The following is a 24,630-nucleotide window of genomic DNA, read 5'->3' as shown; positions in this document are numbered from 1 at the left end:
TAATTCAACAGTCAGGAACCCATATAAAGTGAAAAGGAGTGTTTAAATGATCAGTCTTTTCTTGTGAAGTGAAAACAATCAGGCTTAAAGGGTGTAGAAAATATTCTATGCAAATATGTTTTTTTATAAAGTATGTGTATATGTCTTCAGTTTTCAAATGATTTTAAGGTTTTTAGTCACTCACAAAGCAAACCAGTATGACCAAAAAATATTCGGGTTTTACTTTTGCAAAGGTCATTTCAAGTTTCATGTTATCTAATGATAAAAAAAAATCTGTGTTATTGATAGAATACATAAGGAGAGATTGAAAAAAAAAAAGGGGAAGCGCATGCGCGGCGTGAGAGGTCGGATGGGTTAGAGGCTCCTACGTGCTGCGGGTAAAACGTCCAAATTAACCTTCTACAAACACATACAAAGTGAATGGTTTATCATCTAAAGACTGACTCTGTTGCATAACTGGGTATCTCTGTGGTAAAAACGCATAATTAAACTTAAAATCAGCGACGATGGAGTACATCGATCAGCTTGAAAATCGACAGCGGGAGAAAAACCTGAAGATCCTAAATGTTCCAGAGCATTTGGAAAATGGGAAGGATATGATCTCATTCGTGGTTAAAATGCTTGAGACGAAGTGGGGAATAATGCTGCAGGAAATTGACATTGAAAAGGCGCACCGCATTGGAACACTGAAACCTCAGGCGCGACATCCACGGAGTATAATATTCCGAGTGCAACACCTAAAGACAAGGACCAGGATTCTCGATGCAAGTAGGCAGGACAAGCGGCAAACTACAGAACCCGACACTGGGCATACAGACAACGCGGGGGCGGAGGAGAATAAATATCGGATCATTCCGGACATGTCAGCGCAAGTAAGAAAGAAGAGAGATGCGTTTTGGCCTCTAAGGAAACGTCTACACAACTTAGACGTCACAACAAGGATGAAATACCCAGCAACTCTGTTTGTGATGTGTGGAGAAGAGGAGTTTAGGTTCTCAACTCCACAAGAAGCAGAGGCAGAGATGAACAAAAGATTCCCACCAAGCGGTAACCACGTATAGGACCTTGCTCTCTCTCACTCTTTCTTACTCTCTCTCTCTCTCTCTCTCTCTGGCCAAATAGGTTACCTCCGTTTTTTTTTTTTTTTTTTTTTTTTGTTTTTGTTTTTGTTTTTGGTTTTCTTTCTCTTCCTCCTCTTTTTTGGTTTATTCTGACAGAACATTTCGTAGCTGAACTTTTGTGGCCTGGGGCCTTTTTGTTTTGAGGGAAGAGAAAGAAAAAGAAGGAGAAAAAAAAAAAAAAAGATGATTAATCTGATGGACATTTGTGGTCAGTGTTTGCTTAAAAAGAGAAGAAAAAGAGGCAGATGATTCCTTAACAAGACTTTGGAAGACATTTTTGTGTAAAAAGAGAGAGGGGGGGGGTTCAGGAGATTTCTCAGAAGGACCTTGTGGACATTTTTCGTTTAAAAAGAGGTGGGAGTATCAAGTGACTCCACAGAAATAACTTTTTTTTCCCTCTCTCTCTCTCCTGTGTGACATTATTGGTTTAAAAGAGGGGAAAAAAAAAAAAAAAAAAAAAAAGACCAAGTCATCCCCCAGGAATATTGGAGACATCTTTTTTTTTCTCCCCAGAAGGATCTTTGTGGACATTTTTCGTTTAAAAAGAGGGGGGTATCAGGTGACTCCTTAGAAATTGGTTAAAGAGAGAGATGTGAAGGGGGGGTAGTGGTGAGAAGCCAAGTCTGTATTAACCCAAAGCAGGAAAAGGAAGAAAAAATAAACAAATAAAAGAAACTATTTTCATTAGCCTATTATATTCATCGTTTTCTGTTTAATGGTTTAAACCAATTTTTTTTATGGACTAATGCTTTGGGAGGGGTGGGGAGTAGAAATAAAGTGATAAGCAATTGCCAAATATAAGAACAGCTTAAGTAGCATTATATTAACAATATATGTGAATAGGTATATAATTTAGTAATGTGGACCGTTACCCAGTGCGGCAGAAGAAGGGAGTAACTGACCTTACTAAAGCATGCTTTACATACAGTTAGAATGGGGTGGGGTGGGGATGTTGGGGGGATTATTGTGGGGGCTAACATTGGGAGTGTGTGTATGGGTGTTGGTGAGTGGTTGTTTGTTTGATATGTCTAGTGTTTGTTGGTTGTATGTGGATGGATGGACGTTATTCCTAGTTATGAATGAAGGTTTCCTATCAGAGCACTCAAAATTGTCTGAAACTTGGCCTCTGACATTCACAGATTTCAAGGTTTTAATTAATCCTGGATAGAAGTAATATAAGAACACAAACTAATTTATTTACTGTTGCAACATGGAATGTAAATGGGATTAAAGATAGAGCTAAACAACTAACAGTTCTACAACATTTGGAAAAAGTATCTTCAGATATCGTTTTTCTACAAGAGCTCCATCTTAAACCTGGTGAGATTAAATGTCTTAAAAAACAATGGGTCGGTGAAGCATTTGAATCTTCATATACATCAAAGAGCAGAGGAGTCGGAATCCTTATTAGAAAATATTTACCCTTTAAATTAATATCTATAAATAGTGACGTGGAGGGCAGGTTTCTAGTTATTAAATGTGACATCTTTGCTGAAAGACATACTCTGATAAATGTATATTCCCCGCCATCGTCTAGTATGAGTTACCTAAGTACAATTCAAAATCTAATCAATGACACTTCAACAGGAGTAATCATATTTGCTGGCGACTTAAACCAAGTGTTTACAGTACTAGATAGTACAAATAAAAAGAGAAAGCCTATAATACCCAGTGAGCTCCGAAACTTTATATCAGTGAATGACTTAGTGGACGTTTGGCGAATAATGTATCCAAATAGTAAAGACTACACCTTTTATTCACATGCACAAAATAGCTATAGTAGGTTGGATTATATTTTTGTATCTAAAGTAAGTATTGAGGGGGTGAAGGCATGTAAAATACACGATAGGGTCATATCAGACCATGCAGCTGTAACATGCTGCATGAGTCCACCCAAAAATAGGTTAGCTCACAAGATATGGAGGATGAATAGGAAATATCTTAAGGATGAGGAATTTGTCAAACATATTACTACACATATTAATGAATTTATCAACTTGAATCTGACTCCTGACCCGGATAAACCACCAGTGCATATAATATGGGATGCTTTTAAAGCATACATACGAGGGATCATTATTTCATTTTCAGCTAGAAGAAAAAAGGATTTTGACAAACGTTTTAAGGAATTAGAGGGCACTATCACTAAAGTGGAGGCCTCACATAAGTGTACAGGCTCAAAAGAAGATCTGGAACGCCTGCAGGAATTAAAATTGGACTATGACCGCCTGCTCCTTGAAAAAGCAAACAACATCAGACACAACTCTAACAAGTTAAGGTATGTATCCTCAAATAAATCAGGTAAACAACTATCCTCTTTAGTTAAGAAAATGACAATGAAGGAATCTATAGTTTTTCGTGACCCTGAATCGAATCTTCCTATCACAGACAATATAGCTATAAATACACAATTTACTTCTTTTTATAAACAACTGTATAGTTCTGAACTGGCTTGTGAAAGTAATGAACAAGAACTGTACCTGAAAGGCATTGATATTAAGACACTACCAGAAAATCAGAAGGAGGAAATGGCGGAAGAGATTTCTGAAACTGAAATTAAAGAGGCAATGGACAGTTTTGCCAAAGGTAAAGCCCCTGGTATGGATGGGTTACCAATCGAGTTTTATGTAGAGTTTTGGCCCCAAATAGGTTCATTTTTTGTTGAAGTTTTAAAATATGCAACTACAGAGAGTATATTACCCCCATCAATGTATCAAACCATTATAAATGTAATTCCAAAACCAGGTAGAGAGTGTAATAAGCCATCTGACTTCAGACCAATTAGCTTAATAAATAGCGATAATAAAATTATTACAAAAGTCTTAAACAATAGAATGGCCAAAGTCCTTCCACTACTTATACATTATAACCAAACAGGTTTTATACAAAATAGAAATTTAAAAACAAATGTTAGAACATGTATATCTTTAACACAATATGCCAAACAGAAAAATATAGATTTAACATTAATGGCAGTAGACGCTGAAAAAGCATTCGATCGACTGGAATTGAGCTACTTGTATAAGGTACTGGAGGCATTCAACTTCCCAAAAGGAATAATAGATCTGATTAAAACCATTTATAAACTACCGACGGCCTATGTTTACTCAAACGGCATTTTATCAGAAGCTATTAAGATCGCAAGAGGTACAAGACAAGGTTGCCCTCTATCACCAACGTTATTTGCCTTGGCTATTGAACCGCTGGCACAGAAAATCCGTGAATGTGAGGAAATAACCGGTATATATGTAGATAGGGAGTGCTACAAGCTAAGTCTGTATGCGGATGATCTAATGCTTTACCTAACCAATACTATTAAATCAATCCCGGCATTGATGGGGGTAATAGAGAGCTTCTCCAGAATTTCAGGATATAAAATAAATATTGATAAAACAGAAGTAATGCCAATAACAGGATGCCGGCAAAATAAAGATGAACTAATACAATTTAAGTGTCAGAGGGATAAGATTAAGTATCTAGGATGCCACATCAGTACAGACAAAAAGACATTATATCAAAATAATTATTCAACTTTACTTGTGGAACTAAAAGCTGGTTTAGGCCAGTGGCAGGACCTCCCGATTAACATCATTGGTAGAATTAATTTGGTAAAAATGATTTGGCTGCCCAAATTTCTGTTTGTTTTCCAGGTAATACCAGTTATACCCCCCAAAACCTTTTTTAAAACTGTTGAAAGACTTATTAGTTCATTTATTTGGTCAAATAAGACTCCCAGACTGAGTAGGATGCTCCTTCAGAATAAAAGAAGCGAAGGAGGACTTCACTTACCAAACTTTGAGATGTATTACTATGCCGCACAATCGTTTTATTTTGATAAAATAATAAACAGAACAGAGGAAGAGTCATGGGTCAAGATAGAGGACTTTCAACTTGGATTAGATAATTTGTTTGTAGCTATGTTTACAAGACGAAAAATAAAAGGTGGTTTTGTAATTAACAGCACACTGAAGGCATGGCAAAAAATAAAGAGCATATTACATACAGAGATTGGACTGCCAGGGACTGTAGGCCTATGGAACAATTCTGCAATTACTATCCAGAATAAAAAACTTAATTGGGGTAGTTGGAAGGATAAAGGAATATTAACAGTGTCGGATATATGTGAAGAGAGTAAAATATTGTCTTTTGATCAACTTAAACAAAAATTTAACTTAACAAATACTGAATTCTTGAAATATTCACAATTAAGAAGTTGGTTACAAGATAAAATTTTGTTACAGGGATGCATAGAATCACCTGCAGTTAAATGGATCTTAAAAACCGGTGAAAAAAGGAAACTGATAGGAACTTTATATAATGGTCTGATTGATGAACTAGCTGGCAGGTATTCATTACACAAAATATATCAGAACTGGAATAATGACCTTGGGATCACTGATTCAAAGGTAAAATGGAAGGAGTGTTTACAAGTAACACATAATATCACTACTAATGAAAATCTACGCCTCATTCAATACAAACTAATGACAAGAATATACTATACGAGATCTAAGGTGCACAAATTTGATCCCTCTTCTTCTGCTCTTTGTATAAAATGCCTTACAGAGGAAGATACATTAATACATGCCTTTTGGGAATGTCCAGCAATTAACCAGGTTTGGATGGAGATAGAAAAATTGATTAATACGGTGTGCAGAGTTACAATTAATCTCACACCTCAGTTATGCATCCTTCACAATACAGAACAGGTAAGATACCCATTAGGTTGGCAGATATGTTTTTGTTCGCTGATTTATAAAAAAACTTATTTTAAAACATTGGAAGAACCCTGTAGCAGCTTCACTTTATGAATGGAAGCGTCTGTTGAAACATTATTTAAGTATTGAAGGAACCATATATGAAGAAAATAACAAAAAGCAACAGTTCAAAAAAGTGTGGAATTGCTTATATGAAGCATTGTAATTTCAGTGGCAAGTAGTAAGGCGGTGTCTGGGAGCGTCTGAGTGGAAACCCTGAAGTGTGTGGGTGTGGGTGTGTGTGTGGGGGGGGGGGAGGGGGGGGGGGTGTCTGTGTTTGTCGTATGGGTGTGTGTGGTATTGGTGTGTATGGGGTGGGGATGGGGGGGGCGGGGGGGCACACGTGTGAGTGTGTGGGGAGGAACGGGTGGAGAGAAAAATGTTGTGATGTGGAGAAAAGAAGAAACTTGTTTTTGTTTATTGTTTTTTGTTCTCCAGTCTGTGTTGGAGTTTATTGTAATGACTGGGCTTTGTTCAGACTGGACACATATCATGACAAAGTAAAAAATAAAATTGTATAAAAAAAAGAAGGAAATATAATGTAATCTAGACGATCACATATCTTTCACTATTAAATTGTTCTTAACCTCAAAAAAAAAAAAAAAAAAAAAAAAAAAGAAAACAATCAGGCTTAAAGGGTGTAGAAAATATTCTATGCAGATGTGGGTTTTTTTATAAAGTATGTGTATATGTCTAAAGTTTTCATATGATTTTAAGGTTTTTAGTCACTCACAAAGCAAACCAGTATGAACAAAAAAATATTCGGGTTTTACTTTTGCCGGAAAAGGGTGGAATGCCCTCTCCGGGTCGGGAATGAGATCCTTCTGGAGGAGTTCAAGTATCTCGGGGTCTTGTTCACGAGTGAGGGACGAATGGAGCAGGAGATTGACAGACGGATCGGTGCGGCGTCTGCAGTGATGCGGGCTCTGCACCGGCCCGTCGTGGTGAAGAAGGAGCTGAGCCAGAAGGCGAAACTCTCGATTTACCGGTCAATCTATGTTCCTATCCTCACCTATGGTCACGAGCTGTGGGTAGTGACCGAAAGAACGAGATCGCGAATACAAGCGGCCGAAATGAGTTTCCTCCGCAGGGTGTCTGGGCTCTCCCTTAGAGATGGGGTGAGAAGCTCGGTCATCCGGGAGGGGCTCGGAGTAGAACCGCTGCTCCTCTGCATCGAGAGGGGTCAGATGAGGTGGCTCGGGCATCTGGTTAGGATGCCTCCTGGTCGCCTCCCTGGTGAGGTGTTCCGGGCCCGTCCCACTGGGAAGAGGCCCCGGGGAAGACCCAGGACACGTTGGAGAGACTATGTCTCTAGGCTGGCCTGGGAACGCCTCGGGGTCCCCCCAGAAGAGCTGGAGGAAGTGGCCGGGGACAGGGACGTCTGGGCTTCTCTGCTTAAGCTGCTGCCCCCGCGACCCGAACCCCGGACAAGCGGAAGATAATGGATGGATGGATGGATGGATGGATACTTTTGCAAAGGTCATTTCAAGATGAAATCAAACCTAAGTTTCATGTTCTCTAATGATATAAAAAAAATCTGTGTTATTGGTAGAATACATAAGGAGAGATTGAAAAATATCTGTTGATTATGTATGTAATCAAAAATCACTCATTTTGTCTGCAGAAAATTCTGGTGCTTTTAAAAATATAGATTTAAATATCCATTTTTTTTTTTAAATGAATTTTTACATTGGCTTTCGAGTGGATTGATAAAAATCGAATGGGTTCCTATAATTTTGTTTTTAGAAGCAATAATATCTATAAATACAACAAGTGTATGCATTGACACTGAGTTATATTGTTGTAAGCTATACTCTGGGCTTCTATCCAAAAATTACATCCATGGACTGCCCTTGGTCTGCTCCAGTTGACACGACATTGTTTTCTTCTCTTTATCCTTGAGCACAAAGATAACTTGTGAAATTCCTGCTGGCTGCCTTTGAGGGCTTGGTAGTTCAGAGGATAGCTTGGGGACAGCTTCTGACGCAGGTTGTCAGGATATGGGTTTTTTTTTTTGCTGTGACCAACAGCAACAGGTGTCAAGCCCGTCAGCCGCCAATGTATTACAGTATAGGTACTTTATGTACTTTAAAAAAAAAAGAAATTTAATTTCAATTGTAATTTAATCTGTATTTAGCCAAGATTTTAAGAAATTGTCACAGTTCAAGTGCGAAAATGGTGACATGAGGGAAGGCAAGGAGAATGAGGCAAATAAAACTGAAACTGTTTTTGATGATGGCAAACAGGAATTTATACATTTAGATTTTTCTTGGCCTTATACAAAATTTAAGCACATACAGGGTAAAACTCTGGCTAAATTATATCAAACCCTTAGAACCTTCTTTCTCTCACATCTTATCCAACCAGATCCTTTCACTGCTTGCCTTTGTACTTCAATTTTCATCTCCATCACTTATCCCTCTGTCTATTCCAGGCTCCAGGAGAGAGCATCCATTTAAGGGTCTCATTCTCAGCTGTCGACAGTCTCTGAGTCTTTGACTTTTAAAATCACATGAGCATACAAAGGAAGGTGTGAGGCACCTTGCCCCACTTAAGTTTGAAACTGGAGCCAGCAAAGCTATTGGTAGAATGTGTTCTTTGTTATTGTGAAAGGTCACTTCTAAGGGGTGTTGAGTTCCGGTGGTGGCTCACAGTAGTTGATTGTTCTCCACCTCTGTCTTCTCCTCACTCATTTAGGCTGTGGAGCTCTGTGTGCACTCCAAGCCTTAGTGCTGCTTGTCCTTTTCAAAGAGGCATGGGCCAGGACATCATGAAATTTTGGAAAGGTACTGTGACCATTTACAGATTTTCTTTTCTTTTTTTCTTATCTGTTGCAATAACAGTTTTAATGTAGTGTCTTATTTGATTGATTGATGTTGCATGAATTGATTAGGTCTATCTTGGAGTGTACTATCCTTGAATACCCCAAGTTCAGATAATCTGCCATCAGACACCTTCACCAAGTCTCTCTCACCAAGTGCCTCTGTTCTGTAGTCCAGATGGCCCTCCCGTAATTGGCTGTGAAGATGCTTGTTCCTGTAGGAAGGCTGGCCTGGTGACAACTGATGGGAAGGTTAGTTTTTACTTTTCTACTTCTGATTTCTAAACATTTTTGTCTGTAATTATATTAAATGGTAGCACCATCACCTCACAGCAAGAGGGTTCCAGGTTCAACTCCCGACTGGGGCCTTTCTGTGTGGAGTTTGCATGTTCTCCCCGTGTATGCGGGGGTTCTCTCCAGGAACTCTGGTTTCTTCTCACTGTCCAAAAACATGCATGTTAGATTAATCGGTGTCTTTAAAGAAATTGTCCTTAGGAGTGAGTGTGAGCGTGTGTGTGGTTGTTTGTCTTGTTTGTCTCTGTGGGCCTGTGATGGACTGGCGACCTGTCCAGGGGGTACCCCGCCTCTCGCCCGATGACTGCTTGGTTAGGCTCCAGCCCCCCCGCGACCCGACCGACGGATTCAGCGGGTATAGAAAATGGATGGATGGATGGATATATTAAATGGGAACTAAACATGATGACTTGAGTGAACAGCAAACAATCTACCTGTGCTCAAAGCTTTTAGTGAATAACAATGTTTGCCTATTATGACAATGAGACAGTGCTGGGATGCAGTTATGTCTATTTCACATTTTTTCCTGTTGTGTACATGCACAAATTTATCTTTTCCCACTTTTCAGGCCATGTGTCTATTAATGTTTTATAAGCATACAAAAGTTTTTGTTTCCAAGCAGATTCTCTGATAAAGCCACAAGTTCAAAATGCAACATGCCTTTTTTCCTCCCTGAAATACCTTTAGGAAGATACAACTAGTTTGTACTTGAACTAGCAAGTAAGTAATTTGTGTAAAATACTTGTGCAGTCTCAAAGTCTCAAAACACAGTTTAACGCTGGAGCGTTCATTTTTGTCAGTTGTATTAACATGCAGAAATTGCATGCAGTTATTTTTTGATAAATTAGTTTACACAGAACAGATCTGCAGTCTGTTCTATGTATCAAAAAGAAAAGAAAAAAGGAAAAATCAGGGAAATATTTTTAGAATATTTTAGTCGTATTTTTTTAAACAGATTATTTGTAATTCTTTAATTCCAAATAAAAAATAGAACCATAAATATATTTGTGTTAAAAGGCGGGGTATGAGATGTTTTCTGGAGCATTTTTTATCATATTGTCTGAAAACCTCCTTACGACCCCATTGCACCCACTAAAATAGAATGTTTGGAAAACAAAATTAATATTTTCGTCCATTGTAGAGGGTGTAGCAAGAGGAAATGTCTGAACAATAGAAGTAATGATGAGAGTTACTTCTATTGGATTCTGACATGCCAATCAACTGTCAGCCCCCCTCCCCCCTGCGCGTTCACAGACTCGTGACTCGTTCATGTGTTTTGAAGGCGTGGTTTCGAGGGGTGGGCTGAAGGGAGAGGCAAGGTTGTGTATTTTCAAAAATATAGCTTGCAGGAACCGTTTTTCCAAGATCTCATACCCCACCTTTAATAGTATTTAAGGTTTTATTGTACTTTTTTGAACAGTAAAAAAAAAAAAAAAGTTTTCGATCTTAAGATACAAATCTTTGCAGCGACAAAGCTTTATTATAGATAAAGAGGACAGGTCACTGCTCTGTATTATATTATATTATATTTTATTGTATTATATTATCATCATAATTCTGAGGTTGCAGAAAGGTTTTTGTTTCGTTGTTTTGTTTGGTTGTGCAGTTTTAGCGAACTATAGTTTTTCATTATCCAATGATCATTAGTTAAAATATATGTGTATTTTATACACATATGTATAGTTAGACTTCATATTTTTTGATGAGTCCATTTAGATCAAACCTGCAAAATTTTAAGAACCATAACCATAATTTGTGATTAAAAGTCATAATTATATTTTAAAATACACATTATTAGACTTTTTTTTCTCTGTATGTGTGCTATATATTTATTCATTATTTATATTTTTTATAATGCTGCCCCAATGTGACACTTTCACTGGAAATAATGTTGAATTATTTTGCCATTTTCATTCAGTTTGATTTAGCTTTCTAATGCTATGAACAGTTTCTTTGCCAACAAAAAGTCAAGAAACAGCCTTTGATGCACATACTTTTATTCTACTGAACAAACACATGCTTAGGGAGACAGCATCACAAAAGCAAGATGTGTCTCAGAAATGTGCCTTTTTTTAAGGAAACTTTATTCTTCATCGTGTCCTTTCTGAAACAAAAGAAAGAAAATGCAAAATGAATATTAAGCTTTTTTTTTCATTTCAGAGAAAAATAATTATGGATTTTGTTGACATTTTAACAGCTACAAAGTAAAGTAAGTCATGCAAGGTAAAGAGGTTTAAAAGTAGCTTGATTACCCTAAGTGCATGAAAAATAAGACAGCTGGATGTCTCTTCTTGGTTCTTGAAGTTTGCCGGTCCTTTGAAAGACTTCTTCAGTTTTGACTGACGGCTGAAGACTCTCAGGCTTATAAGCTATTGTTGGAACGTTCACACTCAAAGACTTTTCAAGGTCATATGTGTCACTTATTCACCTATCCATTCTCTGGTTTGCTTAAGTGTTTCACTTTATAATATAACAGTTACAGAGCTGCATTGTATATGCAATCCAATGCTGCATAGAGTTCACAGACCTTTATAAAGAGGAAACTAAACAACCACTTTACAAGTGCATAGCACAACACAGGAGAGCCAGTTCCTCACTGGTCCATCTACATCTCAAAGATAGGGGACACTTTTTAACATCACTAATGTCTACATTCTGCATAGTGAAGGGAGATGGTTTGAGAGAGGAGAGGAATAGGAGAAGAAATCTCTCTTAAATGGAAAAAAAACTACATAAAACCGAGATGCTCGTCATAGATATCCCCTACACAAAAACCTACGCATGTAAACAACTTACAGGTGGTATGACCCAGTTGGTATCACTCACACTTTGGGTGGATGAAGTGTGACGTGAATGTCTCAACAAAAGTGTTTAATCCTGAATACCCCACCAGTTACAACTAAAAAAAAAAACTGTCAGATGAGAGGTGAAATGTCCTCAAGAACCAAAATGGAAGTCCAGTCGCCTTCTATTCAAGCACTTACGTTATCAGACCTATATGACTGAAAGTCAACACCATCATTTACCTTGGTGATCTGTTTATGTAGCTGCAAAGAAGCTTTAAATATTCTAGAGTGGTATATTTCAGTATGTATATGTGTGTGTGTTTATGCACATACAAACCTTTGACCCCGCATCACGACTCTTGGTACGTAGCTTGTTAACCTGAGACTCAGCAATGTCAGCTCTCTCTTCAGCCTCATCAAGCTCATGTTGAAGCTTGCGGAACTTGGTAAGATTACCGTTGGCCTGCTCCTCCTGTAGAACAAGAACACCATATATATATTTTGTTACATGCGTCAGATAAATTACAGTGGTCATAAATTAGTGTGGTATTTAAATCAGGATTACTTACAGCATCTTCTGCAGACTTCTTGTAGGATTTGACCTTCAGCTGCAGCTTATCCACCAAATCTTGCAGACGAGAAAGATTCTTACGATCCTCCTCTGTCTGAAATAAAAGACAAAAAACAATAAGATTTTTTTGAAGGAAATGTTAAATATGAATATCTACAGTATGTTCTACTTAAGGGGGGTGTCAAATTAAAGTTAAACCCAACATAAAGTGTCCTAACATTGTCAGTGTCATAAGACCTCTTAATAAGGTTTTGAACCAACATGTGATGCTCATATTAGATTTGTTGCACATTGGGATTGATTCTACAAGTTTGTGGAACTTTGCTGGAGGGACCGAAGACCATTGTTTGGTAATGACATATTTTCTCTTATATGGTGTTTTAATGGTGCTGATTGCTGTCATTAGTTTCTTGTGCCCTCTGGATGGAGGGATTTTCATTTCATATCATTCTTTAATTTTCTATCTATATGTATTCTCACCATTTTGTGAATGAACTCAAACTCACCTGATAGGTCAGCTCTTTGATTCGTCTCTCATATTTTCTTACTCCCTTGATAGAATCACTGGACTTCTTTTGTTCAGCCTCAACCTCATTTTCCAGTTCTCTGATCTATAGAGTGAAAGATACGTTGATAAGGTTTTTCTTTTTTCTATTTCCCCAAAATTGTGTGGTTTTTTTCTTTAGTTATTGAGGAAATAGTGTTATTCTAAATTGTTCAATATTTAGTTACTTAGTGAGTTTAGTTACTTAGAATCTAGATTGTTGATTTGAAACTGCTGACACTCACCCTGGCCTCCATCTTCTGCACCTGCTTCTTGCCTCCCTTCATGGCGATCTGCTCAGCTTCATCCAGACGGTGCTGCAGGTCTTTGATGGTTTGCTCCATGTTCTTCTTCATGCGCTCCAGGTGAGCGCTGGTGTCCTGCTCTTTCTTCAGCTCCTCTGCCATCATGGCAGCATCAGTAATGGCCTTCTTGGCCTTCTCTTCAGCATTTCTGCATTCCTGCAATGCGTCCTCCACTTCAGTTTGAAGCTGGGATGTATCGGCCTCCAGCTTCTTCTTCTGGTTTAGCAGACTGGTGTTCTGTTTCCAACAAAAGGTGCACATTTTTTTTTGTTTGAAAATAGCTTAAACAAGCTGAAACGTATTGTATAAAACAGTAATTGTCTCACCTGAGAGTGCAGTAGCTGCACCCTCTCACTAACATCCAGCAGCTCTTGCTCGGCCAGTTTGCGACTTCGCTCAGTTTGCTCCAGAGCAGCCCTCAGTTCCTCCAGTTCAGCCTGAAGCAGGTTGTTGCGTCTCTCAACGATGGCGATGTTTTCCTTCATGTCATCATTTGCTCGAAGAGAGTCATCAAGCTGGAGTTGAGCATCCTGAAAGATGAACCAAAAGATTTTGTTTTCAGTTATGTTTGTTCATAAAAGCAATTGCATGATTATTATTTCTCATCCATTGCAAACCTTCAGATGTGCGTGAACAGATTTCAGCTGTTTCTGGGCCTCAGCCGCCTGCCTGTTGGCTTGGCTTAGCTGGATCTCCATTTCATTGAGGTCTCCCTCCATCTTCTTTTTCAAACGGAGAGCCTCATTTCTGCTGCGAGTCTCAGCCTCAAGTGAGCTCTGAAGAGTATCAACAGTGCGCTGTTGGGTTCTCTTCGCTTGTTCCATCTCTTCATCTTTCTCAGCCAGCTTGCGCTCAATGTCAGCCTTAATCTGGTTGAACTCAAGCTGCACTCTTAGAATCTTTCCTTCTTCATGCTCCAGTGAAGCCTGTCATGAATTAGATAAATCAGGTGAAGTGCGAGTGATCATCAGTTTCCAGAATATTTTACGATATAAAGGTGGACTTTGCAGCATACCTCTGCTTCCTCCAGAGCTGTCTGGATCTCGGACTTCTCTTGTTCCACCTGCTTTCGAATCTTCTCAAGCTCGTGAATATTCTTTCCACTCTCTCCGATTTGTTCAGTGAGATCAGATATTTCCTCTGAGATACACAATGGGAAATTTTCAATCTTTCAATGTCTCCTGTGGACAAATACTGTAATAGCAATGTAAGTTGATGTTATTCTTCTGGAAGTGAGCATTTTGAAAGCTGCCACATTAACTTGCCCTCACACTGCCGATGAGAAAAGGTTCCTATTTCTTTAGATGTCACATTTACCTCCAAGAACAACACAAAGCTTTCGAGTTTAGGCTTTTCTGAGAATTTCCTGTTTCCACACCTCTGCAGTGTACTGTACCCCTTTGCCTGTGCATTGGAAGTTTTCACACAGCTGACCCAAAAGGTAGGATGACTAAGACCATGTGCATGTCTGTAGTGTCCAAATCATTTTTCCCACCTGGAGACAGAAAGCATGTACCCAGCCTTACCCTGCAGATTCTTGTTCTCCCTCTTCATGGTCTCCAGATGTTCAAGAGATTCTTCATAGGAGTTTTTCAGTTTGAAGAGTTCAGTGCTCAGAGACCTGGCTTCCTTCTGGGAGCTCTCCAGTTCACTCTGAGATTCCTCATATTTCTGTTTCCACTCTGCCAAGACCTGAAAGGCATTCCAAACTTAGCCAAAATAATTACTCCAAACTGTTGTGAAATAATTCTGAAGTTAATCAATTCAAACCTTGTCAAAGTTCCTTTGCTTCTTGTCCAGAGCAGCAGCAGCAGCATTTGATCTCTCCACATCCACCATGAGGTCTTCAATCTCATTCTGCAGCCTGTGTTTGGTCTTCTCCAGGGAGGAACATTTAGCATTCACTGCTTCAACAGCCTCCTCAGCCTCCTGTAGACGCTGAGCCAGTTTCTTTCTATATTATGGAAGAGTTAATCCAGCATTAGTCGCTTTTAAACTTGGTGAATTGTTCAAGTTAGAATGTGTTTCACTTACTTTGCTTCTTCCAGCTCCTCAGTCCTCTGGATGGCATCAGTTTCATACTTGGTTCTCCACTGAGCCACCTCAGAGTTGGCCTTGGACATGCTGCGCTGTAGCTCAGCCTTGGCCTCCTGCTCCTCCTCATACTGCTCCCTGAGCAGGTCACAGTCGTGGCGGGAAGACTGCACAGCATGGGCTAATGCATTCTTGGCCTGAAAGGAAAGCATATCTAAGTACTTTGCACATATCATGTAATCTGCATTAAATGTGGCCTAACTGCTATTAGTTTCCTACCTTGATTTCTTCCTCTAGTTGCCTTTTAAGGTCTTCAATTTGTTGAGTGTAGGACTGTTTTCCTCTGGTGAGTTGAGACACCAGGGAATCCTTTTCCTCAAGCTGCCTTGAAAGTTCACCTGATTTAAGCGCAAAGTGTAAATTAATACGTCATATTGTCTCAAATAACATATGGTTTTCAGATGAGGTGCACACCATTTTCAGTTTGAAGCTTGGCTTTCTGCATGGTGAAGTCATTGATGGAACGCTGTCCCTCCTCTGACTTTGTTTTATATTCATTCATCTGGTCCTCCAGAGACCTGCACATTTTCTCCAAATTGTTCTGAAAATTAAGCACAAAAAGGTCAACAAATGCATTGCAACAACAATTTAATCTGTTCATCAGCCAATAACACGACGAGATTCATTCATGAAAATCACTTACCTTTGACTTGACAATCTGCTCCATATTGGAGACCACATCATCCAATTCCAGTCTGAGCTCACTCTTCTCCTTCTCCAGCTTCTGCTTGACTCTCTGCAGGTTGTCAATCTGCTCTCCCAGGTCAGCAACACTGTCAGCTTGTTTCTTCCTGAGGGTGGCAGCAGTGGCTTCATGCAGCAGAGTGGACTCTTCAAGGTCTCTGCGGAGTTTCTGGAACTCAGCCTCCCTCTTCTTGTTCATCTCAATCTGGGCAGCTGTGGCTCCACCAGCCTCCTCCAGCCGCTCACTGATCTCTTCCAGCTCTCTGGACAAGTCTGCTCTCTGCTTCTCCACCTTGGCTCGAGCAGCTCGCTCTGCTTCGAGCTCTTCCTCCAGCTCCTCAATGCGGGCCTGCACCCGGGGTCAAAGCGAAACTTTACATGAAAAACTTTTGATCTTAAAAATGGTCATATTGTATCATTTTGACTTTCTTTTTCATAATTTGTCCAGAAAGAATTATCACCTGTAGCTCCTTTAGTTTTTTCTGGAGCTGGGAACTCATTGCCTGTTCATCCTCTATTTTGCTATTTAATTGGCTGATTTCAAAATCTTTCCTGTGAATGGAAAAAAAAGCAAAACGTATACAATAATGCCTTCCTTTAAAGGATTTATTGTTGGTAAAGATGAACTTTTTTATGGTACTTTTTCAGCCTCTCTTCGAGCTGCTGCTTGTCATTTTCCAGATCCATGATGCTCTCTTGGGCCAACTTAAGGTCTCCTTCAAGTTTCCGCTTCGCTCTCTCAAGGTCCATGCGTATTTTCTTCTCTTGCTCCAAGGACCCTTCAAGCTGCAGAAAGTCATTAAGAAAAAAAGTATTACTTCAAGACTTAGGATCTGTGATTGTCCACATAGTGTTCTAAATTCTTACATCATCCACTTGCTGCTCCAGCTTGGCCTTGGCCTTGGTCAGAGTGTTGACTTTGTCTTCCTCACTCTGCAGGTCATCCAGCGTTTGTTGATGAGCTTCTTGTAAAGCTTTCTTTTCCTTGGTCAACTTTGCAATGATCTCATCCAAAGCAGCCATCTCCTCTGTCAGGTTCTTTACCTGTTGCAGATAAAAATGATAGACTCTTTACGGCTATCACAGCAGCTTTAAAACATTTTCTTTCGAGAAATCTTGTGTTTATTGCACCTTGTTCTCTGTGGCGTGCTTTTCTTTCTCCACTTTAGCCAGGGTTAACTCTAAGTCATCAATATCTTTCTTCAGCTCAGAGCACTCATCCTCCAGCTTCCTCTTCTTTGCAGTCAGTTCAGAATTCATCTCCTCCTCATCCTCCAGCCTTTCTGTCAGCTCTTTGGCTTTTGCCTCCAGCTGAATCTTGCTCTTGATGAGCCCCTCACATCTCTCCTCAGCATCGCAGAGATTATCTTGCTCCTGTTATTTAAAACAATCAGCATGTCACACAGTGGAAGCATACATTATATGATGTTGGTATGAATTATAATACTGTAAGAAACAGTGTTTTAACATACAGTCTGGACTTGGAGCTGCAGGTCATTCTTCTCTTGGAGAAGAGAGACCATTTTTTCTTCTAGTTCTTTTCTGCGGGCTTCTGATTTTGCAAAAGCCTCCTTCAGTTTGATAAACTCTTCCTTCATGTTGGCCATCTCCTTCTCAGTCTCAGCTGATTTCAGCAGAGGTTTGATCTTGAAGAACATCTTCATCCAGGGCCAATTCTTGACCCCCATGAAGGCACGAATGTTCCACTGGATCACAAGCAATGCATCCCTGTGTACACCAATTTTTAGATATGTTGTCGTCACTGTCTCCAAAGCTTTACAATTATTTTAATGGCTTATTCACATTAATTAGTTCTTTATGCACACTTTTTCAGACTGGACTTAGGGAATGTTAAAGGTGCAACATTTAGGAGTTTAAGTACCTGCGTTCAACAATTTTCTGGAATTCAATTCTTGCCAGAACACCTCGTGATCTAGCCTGAATCCTGGTGATAATTAGAGCCAACCGGTCATCTCGCATCTCTTCCAGCAGACCCAACAGTCCAGCCTTGAAGAACACCTTTTTACAATAACAGATTGGATAGTCAGTTATGATATTTCTGTTGTGCAAAATGTATATGCTGTTAACAAGTGAGACTCTTACCTTGGTGTGCCCCAGTCTGTACTGTTCATGGTCAATATCCAGTGAACCCAACAGTTTCTCTGCAGCCTTCTTGTTGTCAATGAACTGTCCTTCAGGAACGGCATTAGGGTTCAAAATGCGGTATCTTTGATGCAAGTACAGAAAAGTTAATCATTTCTTTTCAATTTCACATCGGGGGATGTTTATCATATACTGTATGTCGATGCTCATCAAATGCAAACCTCTGCTTGAAATCTCCATAGAGGATCCTGTTGGGGAAGCCCTTTCTGCAGATCCTGATGCCCTCCAGCACACCGTTACAGCGCAGCTGGTGCATCACCAGAGGGTTCTCCATGGCCCCGGGAGTCTTGGTCTCATTGGGGATGATGCAGCGCACAAAGTGAGGGTGAGTAGACCTCAAGTTGGTCATCAGCTTATTCAGGTTCTCCTGTGCAGGACATTAAATCTTGTGAGTTCATTTTCAGTTTGTGTAAATATTTTGACACCTCTGAGTTATTCATGTGAAATAATTGTGTAGTATATGAAACAGTGTTTCATTTAGATTGTTATTACTAACCCTGTGCAACGCAGATACAGTTTGGAAAGATGAGCCCTTCTTCTTGGTTCCTTTAGCCTTTGTGTCAGCTAATAAGCCAGCATATAACTCATTAGATTGCATTGAAAGACATAGACATATATTAGTCCATTTTAAATTGATTCTTTAGTATTACCACAGACAATGCAGTGTCAGACACTTGATGAGGTCATAGTACTCTAAATTTGTACTGAATCTGAATCAAAATGTTACTTGAAATATTGTTGGAATAGCAAGTTGTCATAGTTTTAATTCATGTTTTACTATTAAATGTCCACATACCTGATTCAGCTCCAGCATAGTTTGCAAAGAGGATAGCCAACAGCTTAAGGTTTGACTTCTGGAACAGTCCAACAACGGTCTCATTCAGAGGATCCTTGTTCTTCACCAGCCAGTTGTTGATATTATAATCAACAGTTCCAGCGTAGTGAACCAGGGAGAAATGGGCCTCTGGTTTTCCTTTGACGATTCTGGGCTTCTGGAAGTTGTTGGATTTCCCCAGATGGTTGTCATAAAGCTTAGCTTTAAAGGTGGTATCAGAGGCTTTGGGAAACATGCACTCCTCTTCAAGGATGGACATGATGCCCATGGGCTAAAAAATAATATGATTAAGGATTTAAGTAATTCAGAAAGACAAAGAAGGTTGATTAAGTCTCAAGAACAATACTCCCAAAAAACTCACCTTTTCAATCAGATCAATACAGGCCTGCAGGTCCATACCAAAGTCAATGAAAGTCCATTGAATGCCCTCCTTCTTGTACTCTTCCTGCTCCAGTACGAACATGTGATGGTTGAAAAACTGCTGCAGCTTTTCATTGGTGAAGTTGATGCACATCTGCTCAAAGGTGTTGAACTGGAATGACATAGAAAGTAAGCAGAAATTAACTCATGAAAGTGCTTAGCAAAAAAAAATCTAAATATTCAGCTTCCTTTCCAAACTCACATCAAAGATCTCAAATCCAGCAATATCCAGCACTCCAATGAAGTACTGCCGGGGCTTATTGGTTTCCAGGGACTGGTTAATTCTCACCACCATCCACAGAAACATCTTCTCATACACTGACTTAGACAGTGCACCAATAGAATAGTTCACCTTGAAAAATAAGAGATTAGTAGCATCTTTAACCTTGAATTTATATTTTATTATATTGAACTACCGTAGCAATGTTTCCTTCTTTTCTGTACCTGGGCGACATTCTGTCCCTTGGTGACCCACTCATTTCCTACTTTAACTCTTGGGTGACAGAGAGCTTTGATGAGGTCAGCAGAGTTCAGGCCCATCAGATAAGCTACTTTATCAGCAACTGAGGAAGGGAAGTAACACATTGATCACATTTATTCCAGAACACAAAGATACTAAACCTATCCAGATATGTAAATAAAGCTGTACAAAACTTTTTATGGGAAGTAATGTTACCAGATATATATAATAAAGTGCATAAAAACGTTGTATACAGCATAAAGCTTCTTGCTACAGGCAGCAGCAAAATTTCACTTATCCCCTAACCAGAACCATTTATTCTTTCAAGTGAAACAAATGCAGAAAAACAAAACTATTATTCAAAGCTCATACTGTATAATGCTCATAAATAATGACGACAGATTCTATTCTTGGTTTGTTAGAAGTCTCAGTCTCAGTAGCCCTATAAATGTCAAACTCATTCATTGGCATTTTTATTATGTTTGTGATCTCTGAAACCAACAACATAATTCATCAAATCACCACCATAACCGTGACAACTTTCAATAATAATAATAATAATAATAATAATAATACACATCTATGTATAACATACTCTTTTACCTTCTGTGCCATCTGCCTCTGCCTGCTCTTCTCGTTGCTTCTGCTTAAACTTCATGTTACCATAGTGCATGATGGCACCAGTCAGCTTGTAAATGCTGTTCTTCTCTTCTTGAGTGAAACCCAGAACATCAAAAGCATCCTAAGTGAAATCAAGAAACGTCAATCTGATGGTTCTTTAGTTTGTTTTCAGGTTATATTCATTTGAGAAAGGTTTATTGTTGTGATTTAAACACTGAGCTCACATCAGTGGCTACCAGTTCATCAGAGTCATTGATTGAGGTTACAGTTGTCTCTCCTTGGGAGATAAAGGCGTAGTCGTAGGGGTTGTTGGTGATGAGCAGCATTTCTGGTAGTCAAATATTGTCATTAGAAAATACACGATTATGTAAAGTAAAAACATATTTCTGCATTTGTTATTTACACTTACCCAGGAGTTCAGGCTTTTGTTGAGACAAGATCTGGTAGAAAATGTGGTAGTCCCTCTCAGCCTTGAGCTGGTAGGTCACACGGGACTTTTCCAGAAGGTCTGTTTGGAAAAAATTACTTTATTTTGTTATCTTCCTCTAAAGAACAATCTGCTTTTGGTATTTAGCAACTTGAACATTATCACACCTTAATATGCCCACACATATGCATTTATGGTCAGAATGTCCTCTAATTACTGTAAACATACGTGTGATCAGCTTTTGATTCATTCAGTTTTACAAGATTAATGCCTTACACTGAATTAGTAGTTACAACCGCCTGGTTTTAAACCTGCTCGGGTTTTCCTCTGGGTTCTCCCTGTATCTTTGTGGATTTCTTGGATCATACTGATGTCCTGCCACAGTTTCCTGAAATGTGTTGCCATACAGCTGTATGTAAGCCATATGATAGATATGAGGTGCTATCTGGTTGTGTATCCTGTCTTTCAAATACTGGGCTGAGCCCCGGCACTGTGAAACCCTACAAAAGATGAGTGGCTCGGGATGAATTTAGTTTTACTTACAAGTCTCAATGTCAGCAGAGGCCAGCTTTCCCCTGTTGTCAAAGTGAATTCTGATGAATTTACCCTAAAATGAAACATTGTGTTCACTTATATTTCTAATAAGGAAAAAGAACTCTGGTAGTAAACAAGTGACCTTGCTGCAGTCCTGCAGTTACTCACAAATCTAGAGGAATTGTCATTCCTGATGGTCTTGGCATTACCAAAGGCCTCCAGAGCAGGGTTAGCCTGAATGATTTGATCCTCCAGGGTTCCCTGATGAAAAAAAAAAAACACAATGTCAGGCCCATTGTCAGTTATAAAGAGGAGCTTAAATAACTAATAGCATTTAAATCTCTCAAATAATTGATATTTTGGTTATCCAATATTAAGAATTTAATATGTAAAACAAACCTTCTTTTCAGCAGCAGCGTCTTTCTTCCCACTGGGGGCAGCAGCGATGCTGGCAAAGTACTGGATGACACGCTTGGTGTTGACAGTCTTTCCAGCACCAGATTCTCCGCTGAGAGCAAGAGACACTGTAAGTTTTTGTGCCATGACCTATGACTCTAAACTGTTTAAAACATTTTGTATGGTAATATGACTTACGTGATGAGGACTGACTGGTTTTCTCTGTCTGTCAGTAAGAGATTATAACAATTAAGTCAAAATTTATCAGAAGGATAAATAGGTCAGAAGGATAGGTCAGAAGGAATTTCTGAAAAAAAAAAAAGATGAAGACTAGAAGTGATGTATGTACCTGACAGCATGTACTGGTAGGCATTGTCAGAGATGGAGAAGATGTGAGGAGGAGCTTCAGTCCTCTTCTTTCCTCTATAGGCAAGAACCACCTCTTGATTGTAGACTGGCAGCCACTTGTAGGGGTTGACAGTCACACAGAACAGCCCAGAGTAGGTCTGGTATGCCAAAAGAACAATAACACATCGTGTTTTCAGGTACTTAAATATTATGTCAGTGAGGATAAATGTACTAGTCAATACTGACTCACATAGATCATCCATGCTGCGTAACGCTCTTTGAGGTTAAATAGCACAGCTGGCTCGTGGAGGAAGGTGAACATTGCCATGTCTTCAATTTTATCAAATTTTGGCGGGTTCTGAGGATTTACATCCTCTTCCTTCACTGTGACAGTCTGCAGAAAGAAGAAACATCTTACACAAATGTCAAAACTTGTATTATGATACAGTCAAACTGAGCTGATGAGATGCTGATACCTTTCCAAATTCAGTCTCGGCAGTGACTTTGTCACCATCACGACTTGTAATGGTTGCTTTAACGTACTCAACTTCTGGGTCAGGAACAAAACACTCCCTCTTCATGTCAAATTGTCGTGTCTGGGCTTCCAGACGCTCTTTATCTGATTTTCTCAGATAAGGAGCCGCCAGCCCAAACTCTGCCATGACAGCATCACCCATCTTTCAACCTTTCAAAGATATGTTTAAGAGCTATGAGTTTTATATACTTATTTATTTACGGTATTATTTTTTCAGGCATATGTGTGACTATCATCCATGCAAAACCCAATTAAAAGAACAAAGTAAAAACAGTAAAAAAACAACAACAAAGGAATAGTTTTTGCAAGTTTTTGTTTCCGCACAACAAATTTACATATTTGTTACATAAATATAATATTTATAGTAATACAGTTGCTATTAAACACATTTAACTTTAATCACTTTTTATTCTTAAAAATGTAAATGTAGAAGTCAAGTAAGCTTGCATTAACATGTTGTCAACATTAGTCATACAGACATCTTGTAAAAGTTATCCCAAATCTGGTTGACTATATATAGTGTATAATATTGGCATGCTCGTGTACCAACTGAAAATATCATTTGTCATTAAACTGAGTTGGACTGGCACTTAAGTGTAGCGGTGAATTTTACCTGCGTTGTTGTCACTCTGATGATAATTTGAAACTTTGCTATTCTATTAAATAGACAGAAGCAAAACAAAGGTTATATTTGGTTACTGTTTGAATTTTAAATGATGAGAGAGTGACTGTTTTCACTGAAATGAATCATACAAAATTGTACAAAATGTTATCGACAGAATATATCTCAATGACGCTTTGTAATTTCAACATTATCTGCATGTTGCAAATGCTCAGTCACAATAGACAATCCAGTTTCTCAATTGAGTTGCTGTTTTTCTTACCTTTGATCGTCAGCCTTGTGAAGTGATGGATCGAGCCACTGACACTAGGCTCCCTCTCCATTAATAAAGGTTGTTAGTGAACCAAATATGGGGATGAATATCAAAGAAATGGCATCCAGTTTGCCTATCAAAAAAGCATTCTCCAAATTGGGTTGAGCCTGTGCTGCTATTTGTTGCTGTCACCTTGGACGGCAGACAGATACACCAGAGTGGACATGACAAAAGAAAGGGGAAGGCAGGAGGTGGGGAAGCATGGACAGGCCACTGTCTATCATGTCATTCTCATCTGTCTCAGTAAGCAACTTTTAGTCATGTGATTTTACTTAAGGGAGTGGAAGGTCCATCTCCATTACTTGTTCATGTAAAAACATCTATGATTCATGATTTTTTTTCAATAAATTATCAAAACAAATTTCATTGAATACATGATTAATTAGTATAAAATATCTGGAAGAAACTCTTTTGCCATTGTAGATAAATAGACAGTCATGCCTTCATGCTCAAACTGAATAAAGTAGCCTACCAAAAAGACTAAATTTATGGGACCTAAAATATTTCAATATCTGAATTTCAACAATAGTCTGTCCAGTGATAGGATGTGAAATGGAAATCAAGAGGGAGAATAAAGAGCTGCAGCTGTTGTCTGCAGAGAGGCCAGGCCAAGGTCACAGCTGTGATCTTATTATCACTCACCACTGCCTACTGTTAGGTCTACAACCTTAATCCAACCCTGGTCACTTTGCATTGTTTCCTTTTCCTTAGCAGCAATAGACATGATCAGCCACAGTGCTGTCCGACTCAGGTTCATATCACATGAAAGTGTCCTTAACATGAAGTGCCACTGCATGTGCTGGAGTTGGACTAACAATTTCTCCACCTGAGTGATGAATATGGTTGAGTGAAAACACCATTAAACTGTAAAATAACTCTCCCTCCATCGCTTACAGAATTTGTCCAACATTTTGGTTCAGTATTCAATATAGTCAGCAATAAATTGCACCCAACAACCAAGAGCGAATGTGGAAGAATT

General features: G+C 39.0%; 1 protein-coding gene across 1 annotated transcript; it reads right to left on the bottom strand.

Moving 5' to 3' along the window:
• Nucleotides 1-10,973: 10,973 nt before the first annotated feature.
• Nucleotides 10,974-23,665, bottom strand: LOC142399211 (myosin-7-like). The gene is made up of 39 exons (XM_075483730.1): nucleotides 23,601-23,665; nucleotides 23,330-23,372; nucleotides 22,658-22,866; nucleotides 22,432-22,575; nucleotides 22,183-22,339; nucleotides 22,032-22,059; nucleotides 21,837-21,945; nucleotides 21,606-21,698; nucleotides 21,447-21,510; nucleotides 20,886-20,984; nucleotides 20,701-20,804; nucleotides 20,459-20,597; nucleotides 19,840-19,958; nucleotides 19,598-19,747; nucleotides 19,337-19,507; nucleotides 18,937-19,246; nucleotides 18,637-18,704; nucleotides 18,302-18,507; nucleotides 18,081-18,204; nucleotides 17,860-17,996; nucleotides 17,450-17,705; nucleotides 17,109-17,351; nucleotides 16,845-17,021; nucleotides 16,618-16,763; nucleotides 16,439-16,529; nucleotides 15,937-16,326; nucleotides 15,708-15,834; nucleotides 15,513-15,631; nucleotides 15,234-15,430; nucleotides 14,970-15,153; nucleotides 14,726-14,891; nucleotides 14,215-14,339; nucleotides 13,817-14,125; nucleotides 13,526-13,729; nucleotides 13,140-13,436; nucleotides 12,857-12,961; nucleotides 12,349-12,444; nucleotides 12,117-12,251; nucleotides 10,974-11,097 (listed from the first exon to the last, which is right to left on the bottom strand). The coding sequence occupies exons 3-39, from the start codon at nucleotides 22,856-22,858 to the stop codon at nucleotides 11,077-11,079; spliced, it is 5,811 nt and encodes a 1,936-aa protein (XP_075339845.1). The 5' UTR covers nucleotides 22,859-22,866; nucleotides 23,330-23,372; nucleotides 23,601-23,665; the 3' UTR covers nucleotides 10,974-11,076.
• Between the last annotated feature and the right edge of the window lie 965 nt (nucleotides 23,666-24,630).

Source organism: Odontesthes bonariensis, chromosome 14, assembly GCF_027942865.1.
Source record: "Odontesthes bonariensis isolate fOdoBon6 chromosome 14, fOdoBon6.hap1, whole genome shotgun sequence".
Classification (NCBI taxonomy): Eukaryota; Metazoa; Chordata; class Actinopteri; order Atheriniformes; family Atherinopsidae; genus Odontesthes; species Odontesthes bonariensis.
Note: the sequence above shows the minus strand (reverse complement) of the source record. Positions and strands in the feature narration are given on the sequence as shown.